The sequence below is a fragment of the Pseudochaenichthys georgianus genome, chromosome 22, assembly GCF_902827115.2.
Source record: "Pseudochaenichthys georgianus chromosome 22, fPseGeo1.2, whole genome shotgun sequence".
NCBI classification, from domain to species: Eukaryota; Metazoa; Chordata; class Actinopteri; order Perciformes; family Channichthyidae; genus Pseudochaenichthys; species Pseudochaenichthys georgianus.
This window is the reverse complement of record NC_047524.1, coordinates 4,234,320-4,253,765: the sequence shown is the minus strand read 5'-3', so window position 1 is coordinate 4,253,765 and position 19,446 is coordinate 4,234,320. Positions and strand designations below refer to the sequence as shown.

Here is a 19,446-nt window from a genome sequence, read left to right as displayed (position 1 = left end):
TTGAGCGATGGATGCCAACGAGTTCTCGTGAACATTTTTGTGATTCAGTGTTTCCCCCTGAAATCCTCTAGGACTTCGCTCTGATCTCTAACTTTCTCCAGCTGTCCCATTGTCAGATGAAGTTGTGTTTTTGCACTCAGGATCCCTCTTCTCTCTTCCTTAACTCCCATCCCACCTATTTGTCTTCCTCCTCCACCTCCTCCACCATTTGGAACAAACAAAAGATTCTGTCAGGATACATCTGAGCTGCAATGCTGTTCGTCTATGCTTTTCCCAGAATGCACTGCTGCTGGTGGGAGTTGGAAGTCCCCCTCATAAATGTATCTCCATTGTCAGATCTACACTACATTATAACCCGACCGATATATGATATGATTTACTCATTCATCTTGTGATAACGGCGACAATATAACATGGCAAAACAACCTAATGGTCAGTGCTGTGATCTGTATGTAATACAATAACTTCTCCAAGTATGAATTCATATTTACAGAACTGTGTTCAATGATGCAGGATAATAATGAACGGTTTCAAATGTCTCATTTTTGTCAATAATAGCAAATGTTTAATATCTCTAAGCTTTTCTCCACCTCACTTCCATATATTGAGTAAAGCCAACATGACAGGGGGATTTAAACTTACAATGTTATGTAGAACATTGTTAATGATCTTTCTACTGGGCCCAACATGCTGTAGATACAGACATAAAAGGATGACATAGAAATCTATCTGGCTTACACTGCAACACTAACAGAAATGTTCATTAATGTGTTTAAATCTAATAAATAAAGGAGATGAAATTTAACAAAACAGACGCATAACCTTTGTAAGAGTAGACCGTGTTTAGTACACAACTGCCACCAGCCTAGCTTTGTGAATGTAACATTACATTAGGCATCAGAAGCACAGTGACAAAGAGTCTCTGTGTGTTTTAAGATTTTAAAGACCTCACAGTTGTGTGATTTACATAAATACATTTTACTTGCCACCTTTAACCAATGAAACCACTAAATGTCAACCAAAAGGTGAAGTTTGCACTAAGCAAACATAGCTTTTGCTTTGAAAGTCACACCAGCGCCCCCCTCTGCTCTTTGCTGGTACTTCAGTCCTTTAACTGCTGAGACTCTGCTGCCCTCTTGTGCCGTGTATCTGAATTGCACCATTAGCAGCAACATCACTTTTTAGTAAAGGCCCTCGTTAGATAATGGAAAGAAATACAAAAAAAACACATTCAAAAGTCTTAGTGAATATTTTAAAACTTTAATATACAGTGCTTTGTAAATCATTACTAAAAACACAGGTGGTAAAAATCAAATCGAAACAAATAAGTTACACTGTAGTAAAAAGCACTTGAGATTCCTTTCCGTTTTTCATCATTAGTGTGAACCCCATATATGAAAATAGCATAGAAAGTATGCAAACATAGAATTTCATTCATATATATTTTTCTAATCTTTAGCTAAATAAACCTTTTTTTCCCTCTTAAAATTCCCTTAACTAAGTGGATGAAATTAGGACATTTTTACAGCTGTGTGTTTTGTGTCGACGGCCTCGAATTTCATCCATAATTCTACAGCTTAAAAACTTTTTCACAACAACTTCCCCCTCACGAGGAACCTCAAGAAAAGCCCGAAAGAAAAAGGAAATATAAATTAACATACCAAACATGTGAACAGTCTTTCAAACCTTTTTTTCATAGAGCGGCGTACAGTTTAACATTTGAACCTCTCACACACACACACTTAACAGTACATCCAAACACACACACACACACACACACACACACACACACACACACACACACACACACAGTCTGTGCATAGACCCAGGTCTGAGTTGTGGAGTTAATGATAATCGGAGCTTTATTTCGCCGCAACTTCCCCACTGTGGTTTGTCCTTTAAAGGAAAATAACCCTTTAACCCATTTGTTGTGACGGCAACAGAAGCTGGCTCCGGGCCGAAGAGCTTAACGTTGAGATATGTAGAGATAGACGGATCAAAACACGCCGTTTCCACAGACCAAATTAGTGCCTGCCATCAGCGACAAGGTAAACAGAAATAAAGTCAACCATAGATACACACGTAGGGATAGACATAGAAATATTTTAGTTATTTCGTTTTTTTGTGAATTTTTCAACCACTATCTTCATTTAAACGTCATATTTGCATATATATATATATATATATATATATATAATAACTCAACATTTCCAAATGCTTGCGTAAGCTGTGTCATGCTGCCCGTAGGTCAACTGCTGACCTACATAGTCATGGTTTCATCAGAGCGTGTTAGTGTCGCAACCATCTTAACACAGTTTGAGACACAGGGGAGAATCCAGTCTCCAAAATCCAGCAAAACAGGTTTCAATTTAAAAGGCACCAAATGTCAGCAAATAAGTATTTTTAATCTGAAAATATAACTTTCACAACAACATTCGAAATCCCCTCTTAAAACGTTTGGTGAGCAGAAAATAATGCTTCTGCCTCTCGTAATGCAGGTTTGTTGATGACCGTTATAATGTACTGACATATTCACAGTTTGTGGGAAGTAGAGAACCGACTGCTGCTGATATCTGGTTTTAAAAAGATAGTAGCATGTCTTAAGCATTCAAAACCTCCTGTAAAGTTAAGTTATGTTAACAGTAAACAATGCTCCTTTAAATCCCTTGTAGAAAATTATTTATAAAAAATACTTTAACAATATGCGTAATAAAGGGAACTTTAGCTGAAATGTGTAAGGGAGCAGATACTGATATCTGGTTTGAGAAAGCAAAGCAAATGTCTTTTGGTTGACATTACAAATATGAGTTAAGTTGTTTTACAGTAAACAATACGTCCTCTCTGTATACCCGTTCATTGATGACGATATGTTCTCTGCTTTTAAGAGGCAGATATCGACTCCCACTAAATTATCTGCTATCAAAACCTCTTGTTTAAACCGTCAAAATATGACTCAAGTTTGGTTGACTGCCTTTGTGCGAGGAAGTCATTTCCTCTAGCTAAGTAGCAAGAAACTCATAAATACTGATATATGTTTCCAACATGTCTTGAATTAGTTTATGTTGTTTGTTGTCTTCCCCACTCGTCGTGTGTACCTATAGAGACCCGCGGTTTACAGAGAGAGTCAGTCTCCTATCAGTTACAGTGCTGACAGCCAGGCGTCCATAGAAAGCATGAGGTGGAGGGGGGGGGGCTTGTTGACGCTCAGGGGGTCAACTTGTTCTATTGCACATACGTTTCTGCCTTTTCTTCATTTCTGGCTTCCAAAAAAAAAAAAAGTCACAGTTATCAACAGGCAGCGAATAGCATTATTTTTGTTTGTTTTTTGTTTAAATAAAAAAAGAAAGGAAAAGTAAGGTATAGACAAGTACGGAAAAGCGCTCACTTAAATTGCAGCCAAAAACCAGGATGATATAATAATATTACTAATCAACAAGAATATTCACAAAAACAACAACAATAAGCATATATAGCAACACAGGCAGAAAAAGTAACGTTTACCTGTGTGGATATTTATAAAAAAAAAAAAAAAAAAGTGTAAAATTGATTGTCATTTCAGGGTAAAAAGCATCAAAACATCCAAGGCATTAACAGTGAGGAACACACTGGGAACTATAAAAAGAGACGTGGGCTGAGGGTACAAAGAACTGAAGCCCAAATGAAGGATGCTCACAGACACATTTGGTGCACATCATGCGTCTGAGAAAGCTTTGGCAGCCTTTAGTGCAGAGGAGCAGCCAAACAAAGGCAACAGTTTGCAGTTTGTACATGCCATCCGTCCGTCTGTCCAACAGCAGGACTCTCCGTTCATCCCCCAGCTGTCAGACTTAAAAAAAACTTCATCCAGATGGGATGCAGCCTAAGCAAGCGCGTACTGCGGCTCATCAAGAAAGAAAATCAAAAAGTTCCTTGTCCGTCGAACGAGACTCGAAGTGCTGAGGAAAGGCCTGGCGAGGCGGCATGGCTTTGATTTGAACGAGCCCTGTGACCAAGAGAGGTAACTCTTGAAAAGCTTTTCAAGCAGAGTAAAGGGGGGGGGGGGCGTTTTGGAAAGTTCATACACACTCATTGTCACACAAACACACACATACTCACTCACTCACATGGGAGTAAATCTGTCCCTGAATGTGCCAAGCAACGGAAGTCTTCTTGTCCCACGACATATACACAGGAGGGGTTTCTCCTTTTTAAATCCTCCTCCCGTCCCAGAGAGTAAAGCCACGCTTCAGTCAGCGTGTGTGTCCTTTTCTCTTACTTCCAGTCCTTATCGTCCTTGTCCTCCTCGCCCGACGACTCCTCGTTGGTGCTCTCCCCCGCCTGCCGCGCCCCGTTCTGCCGGGCGGCGAACGCAGCGGCCGCCTCGCTCGCCGCCCGCTCCTCGGCCTCCTTCTGTCGCAGCGCGGCCGCCTTCTTCTCCTGCTCGGCGTGGCTCTTCATGTGGGCGCTGCGGCTCTTCACCTTGAAGAAAACCCTACAGGACGACAGGGAAGAGCTTATTGCCGAAGCCCTTCTGACGTATTGTGCAACACTGCTGGTCATCGAGCTGGAAAAGTCGTGGCCCTTTGTCTTCTCCCCCACAGAAGAAGGAGCTCCACTCGAGTTATAAAGTAACAACATCTCTGCTCTGGTCTTCCACAGGCTGCATCAATGGTGAGAGATTTAAAAGCTTGGACATTTATAATTAATCAATGATCACTGAGCGAGCAAGACGCGTGTCCCCACATTTATAACTGTCAAATCCCCTTTTCAAAACACTTGATCAGTTTAATGATTTCTTAGATGGAGAATAATAGTGCCTACTTCAACATTTCTAACGATGCACCAGCATAACATGACAAGGTATTAAGTTGAAACGCTCAAATCCTTTTTTAATTAGATTAATTAATTGTATTCGTGCAGTTAACTTGGCATGGATGACTTTGATTCTCATTATTATCAAGTCAGTTTGCTCTGCACCCAAAGAGGATTCTTTAAAAGTCCCTTTATTTAGCTTTGTTTATTTTCTCTCGACGCGTGTCTCTCTTTCAGCTTTATCTTGGACGATCATTTGGTATATAATTATTTTTGGTTTCGTCGACAGTGGGATTTTGATATCACTCAACCCTAAGAGTTATTTCCCCTCGTGGTCTCTCCAACGAAAGGGTTCACAAAGTTCAGAGTAATCAGTACCGCAGCATGTGACACAGCAGGGGGTCTGCAGGGGCATGACATGTGCAGCGATGGATTACAATGGCTGTAAAATGGCTAATAAGCCTTATTGGATTTCCAGTAAACAAACATTATCAGACCCTGAATGGATGGCTTATCCATAATGAGCACACGTAGGGCAGTATTTAAAGGTGAGAGGAGCTCTTGGCCAGTCAGTGGGGTATATTTCATGGAAGAGAGGCGCGATGTGCCAGATCTGCTCGGTGTTTCTGTTGCTAGGACACGGGTTGCAATAACAGGAGCAATGTTGCCAGAGGACGGGCTGGTATTTAATCAAAGCAAGGCCTCGATTCTTTCACTGTGAGACTTCAACCTCTGTTTACCAATACATATTCCAAGTGGGCGAAATGTAGTATTTAAAATATAGCGAGATCAGTCTAAAGGACACTTATGTAACTGCTGCTGTCGGCTTTGCATAAGTAAACAGAGCCGTGCAAACAGCAGTGAAGGATGGGATATTTCTGATCTCTCACCTGCCACATTTCTTGCAGGGGAACTCTCCCTCCGGGCCAGCTGAGGCTTTGTTGGCTGCGGGGGGGCTGGTTTTACGTGCGTTGGTGTCGTAGCGGGTTTTGGAGGCTGGGGGTGGCAGCTGAGGGTGGGGGGCGACCCCGACCCGGGACAGCGGCTGCTCCCTCCCCACGTCCTCCGAGGCCTTCATGATGAGGACGGTGCCAGGCTGCACACAGAAAAGGAGTGAGGGGTTAGAGGAGGGGTCGCGATCATGAAGGCAGAAGGAGAATAATGAGCCTAAAGACAGAGCTACTTTAATGTAGGATAGTGCTACAAAATTTAATGAGAAAAACACTACAGGCAAAAACTTTGATTTACACGGAAAGGTACATTTTTGAGGACCTATTTTGCTTCCGTAACATGTCTTCTTTCAAAGTAGTGAAAGAAAACATCCAGAATAAACATTTAGGCGTTTGTTGTACACACTTTGTCTAGTTGTGTTTACTAAATTCACCTGAAGTTAGCCAAAGATAATGCCTCTTTTGCATTTTTACATAACATTTTAGTAAACGTAGATGTGAAACACGTTCATATTCAATGAATTTGACGATTATCCGTTTGTTATTTATTTGTATATTTTCCGCGTTTACATCTCGAGTAGCTTTCAAAATGCAAAGCTCCAGTAGCGATGACATTACGGAACGTTCCAGTTAGATTCCTCAATATATTCTGAATGTTTTTTAAAGAGGGGTCTGTTTTTTATTTATGATTCAAAGCCTCATTTGCAATATTATTGCTTGAAAAATGGAAAAAACTATTATTATAATAATAATAAATGGATGTTAGCATTATCCAAGGTTTAGATTTCTGCTCCAGAAAACGTCGCAAATTAGAAATTATTCTGCCAGATACGGCCTGATTTGCACATTGAAAATACAAAAAAGGACATCTTATTGCAAGTTAACAACTCATGAATAACATGAATAAAAGGATTCCTGTCGAGTCATTGTTTGCTGACGGACATAATGGGGTTACACAATACAGAAACAACAGCAGCCAAGTTAGTGCTCTAAAACATCCAGCAGGGGGCGCCACTTCCAGCACGCAGCCACCAGGACAGGCCAGGAAGAGTTCAAAAGGACAAATGTGTCAAAGTCTTAAGCGAAAAAAACGGAGGCATCCTTCCTCTCCTGTACAGACTACCGTTTCTTCATGTGTAACTGAGAATATGTAGGAGTGAGTGTGTCAACAAACAAATAATCATAAAGAACAAGACAATTGATCAAAGTACTTTCAAGGCTTTGAGGTAATTACATGTTTTGCATAATTAAGAGACAACACACAGTATGGTAATGAGAGTATAACTAGCGCTGTATTTATTAAGTTGGCACACAACAATGTGAGTAATCCCTCGGGAGTGCTGACCTACTGCTGTGGTTCATCAGGGTATCTGCAGGAATCCTGAAGACAAATGTAAAACCTTTTAAGACCCTTTCCACACATTTTAAGACCTCATCACCACTTTGAGTTTTAACCGGTTACCTTGGCGACACACTTTACCTCACATTGACTATATACAGTATTGATTGTCCTTCCTCCTTATCTTCCAACCATTTGGACGCAGACTTTCATTTCCCCATAACGATGTTGCTTAGCAACCGGCGTAAACAGACCTTTGCGCTATCAAGCAGTGAGCGCGCGATGTCCTGTTCAGATGACGTCAATTCTACCTACTCATAACATCAGATGTTTATTTTAAAACGGCGTCTACTGGCTGGAGTGTTGCATTATGGGTTGTTTGTTATGTGGGATCTTGGCTAGCAAGTCAGTCCCCATAAATGTTCACGCTAAGGTTTAATGTGTTTACTTCAATCTTTGCTACAGAAACAAACCAGGAACTAAATAATCTGTCAGACTGCCGATCAAAACTTTTTTTGTATATATTATTTAAGAGTTTGAAGAGCCTTACAGGAGTGTTTGTGTGCGTATGTAACTTGAAGCTTTAGCTGACAAACACAGTATTTCATGTTTTACGAGAGAAAAGGCTTCAAGTGTGAGGAGGACCATGTTGTTCTCACACTCTCACTTTCCCAACATGACTGGTATGAAGGCGTTTATGTGTGTCATCTCAAATATGGGTCAATACACAAACATGGAGACAAGTACATCTCATTACTGTATTAATAATATATAGAAACAAACTTAAAGTCACTTCCTTAGCTGTCAATACAAGAACACAGTTTGCAAAGCTTTTAAAAGAGTAAAACTCAAGCAATTTCACCTTCAAAAAAGAAATTCCAGACACCTGAAGCCTTCGTGCATAAATGATTACTATAAATGCAGTTGCAAAACAATTAAGTTTAAATAATTTGTTTTTACCCACAGCATATTGATCCTTGTTTATTTTACCACACAGGATAGTTTCAATTCGGAGTTTAAAATATGTTTGGAGTGGATGAAAGTCCAGATTATGTAGAAAAGATTTTCCAAGGACTACGTTCAAGTCAAGCCTCGTCATAACCTTGAAAGCATAACCATTTAACGATGTCGCACACACAGACAAAAGCAACAAAGAAATACAAAATGGAAGTTTTGATTTCCAAAATGAAATCATATCCCAGCTACTTTCCCTTCAAAGTAAAAGACTCACGGTCACTGATGACCTTATTCACTTATTTCCCTTCCCACACATCATTCATTCCACACTCACATTGTCAGCCGGCTGCAGTGTGTGTGGCGCCCTGATGGGGCCGACATCCTGTTTCCTGTCAGCTGACCCTTCCCACTTCCTGCTGTCCTCCTCCCGCTGTGGCTCCAACCTCTGAGAGCCCTATTGGTCAAGAGAAAAACAGTCGGTAAGACAAGGAGACATTTACAGCCTGATGCTGGTTTACAAAGCTCTGCAGTGGAGCGTTATTATGCATTATTGTACTCCTACGTCACTGGATGCCAAAACAACCACCAAATCTGTACCTGCAATGTTTCCGTGGATAAAATACATCTGTATCAAAGCTGAGGACAGTATGGTCACATAGCTGCGGCATAGTTCATTTTAGATGCGAGGGCTGAATGGAAATACTCTGAGCTGGTTTATTTCTGAATCCACACTCAGCAGTTTCACATCTAAAGAAAACGCTGCCGTTTCCTGTTTAGTCAGATTACCCTGCAGTCAATCTGTTTATTTCTGACCCGAGTGGTGCATTAGTCCGTGCTTACTCTGGACAATTCCCCTGAACCACTTTTTGCATGCTTCTAAGCTGTTCTGCTTTCAGTCAAATAATTAAAAATCTATATTTTGAGTGCTGTAGTTCTTTCTGCAGCACAGACGCATGCATGAATCGCAAACCGACTACAATTTACACAAAAAAACTACAAGGAAGCATAACTGTTACAGTGACAACACAGAGACACAAACCACGTGGTCGTAAAACTACTACAAAAGACCCAAATTGACTCCGAAGAGGCAGTAAGTGACTACCAAAACCCCCACTGTGACCGACTAGACAAGACCACAGAGGGATGCTAACGACTACAAAGCATCGCAACACAACAACAAGCTAAACAGCTATAAGGCCTGTGTGTCATGCTCCTATTAAGAAGAGCTGGTGGGACATTTAGCATGTTTGTACGTCTCATAATCCACCCGTGCTAACAGACGGGTTGTTTTGCTTAATGTCAGGGTCCCCTAAATGATGTATTGACTTATAGATACATCAGCAACAACACTCCTGCGTCTGCAGAACGGATATTGATCATGTCACTGACCTTGTGGTCCGTCTCCTCCTCGGTGGTCTTGCTCTCCAGAGGCTCCAGCTCTCCGTAGATCAGCATCCCGCCGCGGCCGATCTTCACGTGCTTCTTGTAGGTGTAGTAAAACTCCACACACTGCGCCACTGACTTAGTGATGACCTGTAAACCACACACACATTCCCTTGCTTTTAAATGGACTTTCAATTTCCCGGTCTGTAAGAAAATGGCACTGTGAGTGACGGTACTGTGCACACTAGGTCTTCTTGCTAGGGCAAGTACTTAAAAACAGCTGTTCTGGATAGAGCATTTTTATGTCTTTATTTTGTACATTTTGCATTATTTTCTCTGCTGTGTGTATTTAACCCTGAAGAATAGATGCCCATCTGTACCTAATATAATAATTAAAAAAAAATTGTTCTTAAGAAGTTTCATTGCAGAAAGGATGAAAAAACCGACATAATCATGATTAAAATTAATACATACAATTTCCTAATCCTTTAATCTTGTGGTTTTGCCAATTGTCATTGAAACTCTACGTGTCCACTGTAGGGGCGAAGACAAGAACATGTAACAGTATTCCAGTCTTGTGGAAAAACATTGATCAACTGTGACACGGCACATATTCAAACAAGAAGGAAACATTGTTCCATCGTGACTGCATTTCCTCTCCCTGCCCACCCATTGTCAGGGGAAATATTGTGCACGCTGTTATCAGCCCACAGCTATGCTACTGTGTGGCCTGGACGAGAGGGAAGACTTTTATTTATTCACCCTCTTGTGTTTAAAACCACATCCTACCTGTTTCTGCACCATGAAGAAGTCCTTCTTGTATGCAGCGATGCCTTTGTTGAACTGGCGTCTCTCAGCGGCAGTCCAGCTGTCTGATCCTGCAGGGAGACATTTAAAAAGAGACAGGGATCCGGACGTTTAAAAACACTCAGCAAGTATAGATAGATAGATAGATAGATAGATAGACGGGCAGGCAGGCGGGCAGGCAGGCAGGCAGGCAGGCAGACAGGCAGGCAGGCAGGCAGGCAGGCAGGCAGGCAGGCAGGCAGGCAGGCAGGCAGGCAGGCAGGCAGGCAGGCAGGCAGGCAGGCAGGCAGGCAGGCAGACAGATGTTTACGTTGCAGCAGAAATAAACAAACAGTCCAATATAGAAATCTCTACTTCCAGACAATAATCAGAATGTGTGCCGAGTCTGACAAGTTCAATACCACCCCCCACCCTTAAACACACAAACACACACACAAGCGCACACACACCGAGTCAAATCTCTTGGTAAACAATGGCTTCCCTGTCTTCTGCTTGGGATTAACCACATGCTGTAAAGCCCTTCCTCCCCGCCTCCCGTTGACCCTGACAATCCTCCACAGTCCCCCCCCACCCCCACCACAGCCCAAACACTCTCACTGCTGCAGCTGCTTTGATGCAAGGCCTTAGAACGACGACTCAGTTCTAGTTGGTTTAAAGAAATAGGAGAGGATTCTCTTTGTTGACACCGCCGCGATGACAAACCAAAACACAAAGTTCAGTTTTCACTGAAATCAGCATTTTCAAGTGACCACGAATGCTTGCTGGGGTTTGTCAGATAACGCACAAATAGAAACAGCAACTCCCTAAAACTGAGAAGCTGGAATTTGTTTGAATACAATGTACTATTGCAGCTTGAAATATAGAGGTTTAAACTCTATATGGATACACAGAACAATATGTTGTAGAAGACGTACCTGAGTAGTGGTAGTGGGCCAGATAATGAGACTTGGGGAAAACTGGATTCCTCAGCATCAGGAGCGACAGAGCAGCCTGAGAAACAAACAAACAAATACTTTAAAAATGCTTGACAGTAAACACACATTAGCTGCACAAGAGTGAGCCTTCAGGTCACTGCTGCCAAGTGAGCGGAGTCTGGCTCCATTAGGCACTCAAATGGTGCTTTATAAACCTGTAAAAACACACACACGGAACCAGTGGGAGAGCGAGATAACCACTCTTCATGTGTCTCTACGAATCAGGCGAATGCATTCTGTCGTAATGCTCTCTCTGGTGTTGGAAACAAAACTCGTGCTCTTTGAGAAGTCTTGACTATGCATGAATGCTGAAGACGGCAGTTGGAGCCGGACTGCTGCAGAGAATGGGCGCTTTGACAACCCCCCCCCCGCGCGTAGTTTCCTTGACAACATTGGACCAGTGCTGGTCGCTAGGGGCCTTAAATCTCCTCCAGTACGACCACGAAGCACTGACAGCTCTAAAGTATTGCTTCAGGATCACCGGTAAAGTTACTGTGTGGACAAAGTAATGTGTTTTCCATGTGAAGGGAGTATTTCTCTCTGGTTCAACATCAAATAATAAAAAAAATTGTATCCACTGTAATTTATTGTCATTGAACAACAACAACAACAACGAAAAATATCTATGGACTAATTAATATTTTTTTAATAGATATTTCTTTTCTTTTAGTAAATGGCAGTAAGGGGTTTCTGACATGCAACCGAAAGGTCCCAATTACATTTTTTAAAACCTCATAGTTAGAAAGCCAAAATTCAATAGATATCTAAACATGTTTTTACCATATTGTAAAAATGTTTGTTTGTTATTAAAAAGGTCAATTATTTAAATTATTAAACAACCTACATTTAATCAGCCATTATCCCATGCATTATTGATTGGAGAATGTGCTTCTTTTTCTTGTCTTAACGTTATAATAAATGAATTATCTTTAGATTTAGACACCGAGCTTACGATTGGTTAAGTAAATAACTGGCTTGCCAATGATGATCATCATCTATTAAAATAATGTAGTCACCGCCATTATTCGATTCAAGCTGGTCAAATAAATGTTCCTTTTTTTTTTTTTTTTAAATGATCATAGCATTACTCTAATTCTCTGAAATAATATACATGACTGTTGGATATTCCATAGGAGACGTGTGAGCAGGAAACACTTCATATGTTGTCTCATGGCGTTTAACATTGACCGCTGTTTGGCCTCATTCCCACAAACAGAGCGGACGCGGTGTTGGTTTTATATTGTTGGATGTATTCTGTGGCGCAGCAGACATATTATCCTACGGTGTGTTTTATTTGAGCGTGCTTTAAATAGCCGATTCCTGCAGAGGTCAAGGATGGACGGGGCAGATCTGCACTGCGGGCTGCTCATGCCCCGATGTGATCAGAGGTCTGCCAGCGAGACAAGAGGTGAGAGACACAGGAGGCATCACTGCTGCAGCAAAGGTGGAGTGCCGACTGACCAATCAGAAACCTCGGTGACACGATGAGTCAGGGCAAGCTGGTGAAAATCCAGGAGGACTTTTTTCACCGTTCCTCAGACATATTTCGGACTTTTTGTTCGTCTGGTTTTGCTTTAAAAGTACAACAAAGAAATATGTGCATGCGATCAAATAGAATAAAAATAACTCCATCTCAAAAAGATTAAAACATTTCACCTCATCTTGTTGAGTGCTTTCTGTTTTTGTAAATATCTCAGGAGAGAACGAGGAGGATCTTGGCTACAACACTGTGAAATCCAAAGTCATCTAACAATTTATTGTTGTTGAATTAATGCAGCCCCGACTAAAGAACCGCTTTTTACACCAGGCTGTCAGGAGGCTGAACTATCTCCCCCCTCTCCCCTCTCTCCCCCCTGCCCCCACTGGACTATACAGTCACTCCCCACGCACACTCAGACACTCACATTTTTTACGCTGCTATGGACAATCATGCACTAATGTACATTCCCAAAGACATTGATATTGAAGTGACTGTTATTTTGTATATATTCATTGTTGTGTTTTTGTATCTTAATGTGTGCATATGTGTCTGTTGATTGTGTATATATAGGATATACATATTTGTATATTGTATATTTGTATTTTTGTATTCGGGATTGTTGGAAACGTCATTTCGATCTCTCCGTCTGTACACAAACTGAAAGATTGACTGAGGTTATTTTTTGATTAACAATTTTAGCTTTTGGTAATAAAATATGAAAGACAAAAGAAATAAAAATCAATCATAGTATCCTAAAGAATGGAGAGACATCTTCCAAGGTCTTGTTTTGTCTGACAGTCCCAAAGATATTTAGTTTATTATTACACATAGCCCCAAAAGCAGATTTGAGAAGCTGGAAGTAGGTTATTGCAGCTTCGTAAGGGTCAAATTAATCAAGGTACCTAAACCAAAATATTTGATAAGCTTTTTATCATAATGAAAAAAGCTTTGAGAATGTGGATATATTTGTAAAACTATGAATGGAATTAGCCTTGATATGGTAATGGTTAAAAGTAAGCACTCAAACAGAGATGCATCCTTTCTGCTCTTCACAATGCCATCTCACCACACCTCTGGCTAAATAACCAAACAGTTTCACTTTCTCAGTCACCTCAGGCCACCAGAGTCTGCAGATCAGTCACTTCCGTTCAGAAATCATTGACAGTTTAGATGAAACTTTCAATCGCTTCATGAACACACGAGAGAGAAAGCAGCTCGGTGGAAAATGTGGTGCAGGAAGTCAAAGGACAGGACACATGTACTGCAACACAATCAGTACTGTAAACTCATGTTTACATGCATCTGATTAGTAATGATTCAACTCCAACATCATGTATGACTTACATAAACCCACTATTGTCTATGACTACAAAGGTACATTGAATCTTGTTCTTTCAATCCTTCCCTAAAAACCCCTGACAAGTGGTCTTATTCTGAAACAGTAAATATGAATGACTTTTTTTTAAAAGACCTTTCAGATTCAGATTTAATTGAACATGGTAAAAAAAAGAAGAATATTGCCGGTCCCTGATTGGTGCGCCAAAGTATGTGACATGACCTTTTTTTTTTTACCTTCTCACCTCACCAGTGAGGAGATTACACCAAAAATATCCAAATATAGATATTTATCTTAAGCCAAATGACTAAAACTGTTCTGCAGAAATGACTGTTGAAGCCCTTGAGTTTAAAAATAAATAAAATGGTGAATCCCTCCAAATACTCATGTTCTACGTGTTACACATCTATAAGGGTAAACCGGTTGGTGTGCATGACATGTATGTTCGAAGCAGACCGACCGGTGATGTTTCCATTAATCACAGAGGTCCCTTCCCTGTCAGGCAGGATGGATTGTTCTGTTGTGCTCACCATTATGTCCCCTTTGCACTCGTACAGACAATGGTGGGCTAGCTCCTGGTTGGTGCCTCCTCCACACAGAACACTGGTGCAGGCCAGGTGCATGAGGTCTTGCACTGTGAACACACAGAGAGAGAGAGAGAGAGAGAGAGAGAGAGAGAGGGAGGGGGAGAGAGAGAGAGAGAGAGAGAGAGAGAGAGAGAGAGAGAGAGAGAGAGAGAGAGAGAGAGAGAGAGAGAGAGACTGTGAGCAACTTGATGTGGGAGGATAATTGTTTTAAACATTATTGTGAGTGTGGTTTTACTGTGTTTCTCTGCTGTTAATCATGCAGGCTCAGCAGTTCTGTTGTGTCAAAAACAAAACCAAACCACAGTGGCAATTACGTCTTTTTTTCAAATCATATTTAATTTCAGCATTTACCTGGAGGGTTTAAATTGCACGCATGTCTTAAAAACTTAAAAGGTGGGGTAGGTAAGAAAGGAGAAACCAGCTCGAGGGCGCTAGAATTTGAAAGTACGCAGCCGAAAAAAATCTGCCCCTTCCTTCAGAGTTCCTTACAGAGCCCCTCCTCCAACACACGAACGCGCACATGACCAATGAGGGCACGAGATGAGTGTGTGCACAGATGGAAGGCTGACAGGCAGGTAGGCCATCCGGTTACTTTAGCCGGGCCGGCTCAGATGAGTGGTCGTGCTTTTTACAGCGCTACGGCTTCCACAGATGAATTATTTTTATGGATTTTTTGTCAAAGCACTTCAGATATTCATTGCTATCGGGATGTTAAGAGCATTCCATGGAATATAACAAGAAGTGTATCTCGAGCCGGTTTCTCAAACTTACCCACCCCACCTTTAAGTATCTTAATGAAAATTAAAAAAAAACTAAGAAATAATTTGCAACTTTTTAAAATGTAATGATGAATTATTGAAAGCACAGAAAGTTACTTCTGTATTTCACATGAAGGAAATGACTCAAGTTTTAAGAAAGTATTTTACTGATTATTTCACACACATAAAAGGTCGTAAATAAATGAACTGTTGGAACGGATCATCAGCTTCTCAGTAAATAATGTCGGTAAAAAAATCGAACAAGTAACAAGATAACAAGATCCTGCTAAAGCTATCTACCAATATTAATCGTTTGGTTTGTTTATATTTTGGGTTGTTAAGAATGAGATGTTTTATTGTTTTGTCTTTCACGGGGAACCCAGAAAGAATAATTGTTACGATGGATATTACAAGTGGGGATCTTTAATAAAGAAAAAATAAATGCTCATGTTACAAATGTGAAACTGTATTTGCTACATTGCTTTGTTGTTGATTCAAGGCGTTTATTGTCATGTGTACATAGCTACAGTGTAGTTATGACAATGAACATCTTAGGTCCCTGCTCCTCCAACAGTGCAGCACAATAGTCTATATACAAGTAATTGATATATATGAGTTGCGAACAGATGAATGTTCTTTCAAAAGTTCAGGTGTTTAATTCTTATGGCCTGTGGGATGAAACGGTCCCTTAGTCATTTCCTACCTCTCTGCGTGAAGTCGGGCTTTTCCTCCAGCTCAGTCAGCGGAGTCCAGAGTTGATCCGCTCGATAGTGATCCCGCTCCACCGCCGACCGCTGCCTCAGCTCCGGCACCTCGGCCTGGTACCGCGACCCAATATTTATCCGTCTGGGAACAGAACCTCAGTGTGAGCGACAAGGGCTTAAATGGGATCTTTGGCAAGGCAAGTGTATTTATATATAGCCCCTTTCAACACAAGGCAATTCAAAGTGCTTTACAAACATGAAAGACATTAAGAAACATATAACAGGACATTTAAAAGCAAAGATAATAAAACATGAATAACAAAAGATACATGGCTAAAAGTTACAGTGCAGTGTGAGATACACACATCTGAAATGTTTAGGTCCGACTCTCAATCATTGCTAACCTTTTAGCAGAAATAGTTTTCTTCGACCTCACTTTCTTTCTACTTTCTTTTTTAACTGATCCTTTAGGTATTTCAAGTGTTTCATGCTAAACGAACCCCCCTTTGCCAAATTACTCAAGTGCCTTCCTTTGTTGTGAAGTGGTATTTGTTCACAGTTAAAAATATCACATAACAATACCAGATTTCCTCTGGTTTTATTTCTAACTCACATTTTGAATTCTTGGCTTTTCTGTCTGCTCTGATCTTTAAATAGCCACAGCAGGATTGTTGAGGCTGTGAGCACCGAAACCCTTGCACTGTTTTGAATTCCAGCTCGTTACACCGCTCCTCTTTTGCCCTCTCAGCATAACGCATAATATGCAAATCCCTTTCAAATTGTGTGTGTACTTCTTGATTCACTGATAACCTGGAGTGGGACAAAGGTCATCCTCAAATAGGGAGAAAGACTCATCATCCCACAGATGCATGCACTCTCTATAGGCTTCCACTGAAACCTGATACCTCAATGCTACAGTTGTGAAAATCCTGCTGTGTTGCATTAACACACAATCCTGTTCTAGCATGCCCCCTCCCTCCCTCCCCTGCTTTTCCAGTAGGCCTGCGGTATTTCCAGCTGAGTGTGTGTGTGTGTGTGTGTGTGTGTGTGTGTGTGTGTGTGTGTGTGTGTGTGTGTGTGTGTGTGTGTGTGTGTGTGTGTGTGTGTGTGTGTGTGTGTGTGTGTGTGTGTGTATTCTGGCAGCCTCCCCCAGGGAAGGTGGGCAGCTAAAGGTTGAACTGAGATGGCTCTCGTGTGTTTTGGATAACAGCGGGCCCAGCTGAAGGCATGATTTATGGGCCGCCTCGCTGGCTCGCCCCTGACTAACTGCTGAGCAGCTGGCACCAGTCGGGGGACAGCTTGCACAATGAAGCCCCATAAACTGCTCCTCACTGTTGACGCAACTCTAAAGTGAGTCCAGAAAAGATTCCCCGACTGATATGTAAAGGGTTAAACTAAATGTAGCCCCAGTGTCCTTAAAGCTCCCCCGGTCTTTATTGCTCTAATTTCCACAAACGTCCAAGCTATCGGTGTCTGTGTTTACATCTAAGGAATAACCCGGCTGATATACCGACGGTGTTTTTTGGTTCAAGTAGTTCATATGCACTGTTAATACCCTGCAAGTTATTATCTTTACAACAACGTTTTTATAAACTATCTCCGTTTTATTATAATTATTTACATTCACCTCTGTATTGTAGTTTTTATTGTAATTGTCAGATTGCCTACCTACCCGGGTATGAGACAATGCAGCTGGGAATGAAGTGTCACTTGAACGCTTTGATAATGGCCTAACTGTTAACTCTATTTACACAGAGCTTCATTAAGTCACCGCTAACACAAACAGAATATCCTACTGCCGCTGCTTCACATTAAAAGTGTCCCAAATGTGAATCACATGGTGGCTTTTATTGTGAAGCAGCGGCAGGACACGCAGTATATTTGTTATCGAGATGAACACAAACCAAATTCAGTTATTAAATGTGTGTCTGCAAAACACATTTTGGACCTTTTGACAGTAATGGTTCATTTCCTACTCAGGAAGGTCCCAGATTGACTTGGTGTAGGACATGATTACATGGGCATTAGCTAAACCCTTATCTTTTACTCATCAATAACACCGTTACTGCTGACATCCAACAAATTAGTTCAAATATTATTAAGTTTTAACTTGTTTATTTGGTTGTTGTGTATATGCTTTTATTTATCTTTCATATTGCTCAATTCTTAACAATTTTGCATTTTTTTTTTTTAATTATTATTCTATGGTAAAAAAGGGGAACATCTATAATCTTGATTCATTAAAAAAAACAATGTGATATATAACTTAAATATAACCAGAACTATTGTCTCTGTGCATGTAAGTTAAAGATCGCAGTCTCTTTAGTGTGTCTTTAGTTTAAAAGGGTTTTTTAAAGTCCTCACTAACACTAAGAAAGTGGATCACATCACTCCAGTTCTGAAGTCTTTACACTGGCTTCCTGCGTGTCAAATAATTGATTTCAAAATACTGCTGCTGGTTTATAAAGCACTGAATGGTTTAGGCCCAAAATACATTTCTGACCTCCTGCTAAATTATGAACCGTCCAGATCTCTCAGGTCTTCAGGGACTGGTCAGCTTTCTGTCCCCAGAGTCAGAACTAAACATGGGAAAGCAGCGTTCAGTTATTATGCTCCAAATATCTGGAACAAACTCCCAGAAACCTGCAGGTCCGCTGCAACTCTGACTACTTTTAAATCCAGGCTGAAGACTTTTCTTTTTGCCGCTGCTTTTAATTGAACTATTCACATCTTAAACTGCACTGTAACTTTTATTATCTTTGCTTTTTAATGCCATTTTCTTAATGTCTTTGATTTTTGTAAAGTCCCCCCAAAGGTAGTTAAAGTCATTATTGGGGTTAAAGTCCCCTATGTGTGCCGTTTTGGTTTCAAGACCCTGGTTCGCGGAGGACACCAAAAAAGTCCTAGAAAAGACAACTTAAACTTAACTAATGTGCATTTAAAGAAAAGAGGAATAGTTTTGGCGAAAACTAAAAAGGTACCATGGGGTACAGGAATTAGTTTTGGTTTCAAGGCCCTGGTTCCCGGAGGATACCAAAAAAGTCCTAGAAAGACAAGGTCAACTTAACTATGGATTGATTTGCCTTGTGTTGAAATGTGCTATATAAATACACTTACCTTGCCTTTATCTGACTGTTATTACAGGATGTACTTTTATTGAGACATTAGACTGCATGGTTAGATAAGAAGGCGAAGGCGCTAATGCTAGCAGTGGATGACAGGGCAAAAGATTCCAGTGGTATCAGCGGTAGGGAGGAGGAACTCCTTAAAAGATGGGTTTAGCATTTCAAGAAAAATATGTTCGCTTTCAAGACATTTCATTTTCCATCCCAGTGTTATGATTTCATTAATTGATTGCAGAGCTTCTACTCCAGCTATGG

General features: G+C 40.9%; 1 protein-coding gene across 3 annotated transcripts in view; it reads right to left on the bottom strand.

The window, feature by feature from the left end:
• Positions 1–1,240: 1,240 nt before the first annotated feature.
• Positions 1,241–19,446, bottom strand: part of mideasb (mitotic deacetylase associated SANT domain protein b) — a 33,611-nt gene continuing 15,405 nt past the window's right edge. For all 3 annotated transcript variants that reach the window (XM_034111225.2, XM_034111226.2, XM_034111227.2), the window contains exons 6-13: positions 16,066–16,208; positions 14,548–14,651; positions 11,142–11,217; positions 10,210–10,298; positions 9,427–9,570; positions 8,372–8,491; positions 5,682–5,887; positions 1,241–4,471 (exon numbers count right to left, since the gene is read on the bottom strand). In XM_034111225.2, the coding sequence (XP_033967116.1) occupies positions 4,252–4,471; positions 5,682–5,887; positions 8,372–8,491; positions 9,427–9,570; positions 10,210–10,298; positions 11,142–11,217; positions 14,548–14,651; positions 16,066–16,208 (1,102 nt within the window). In that variant the 3' untranslated portion in view covers positions 1,241–4,251. The remainder of the gene's footprint in view (positions 4,472–5,681; positions 5,888–8,371; positions 8,492–9,426; positions 9,571–10,209; positions 10,299–11,141; positions 11,218–14,547; positions 14,652–16,065; positions 16,209–19,446) is intronic.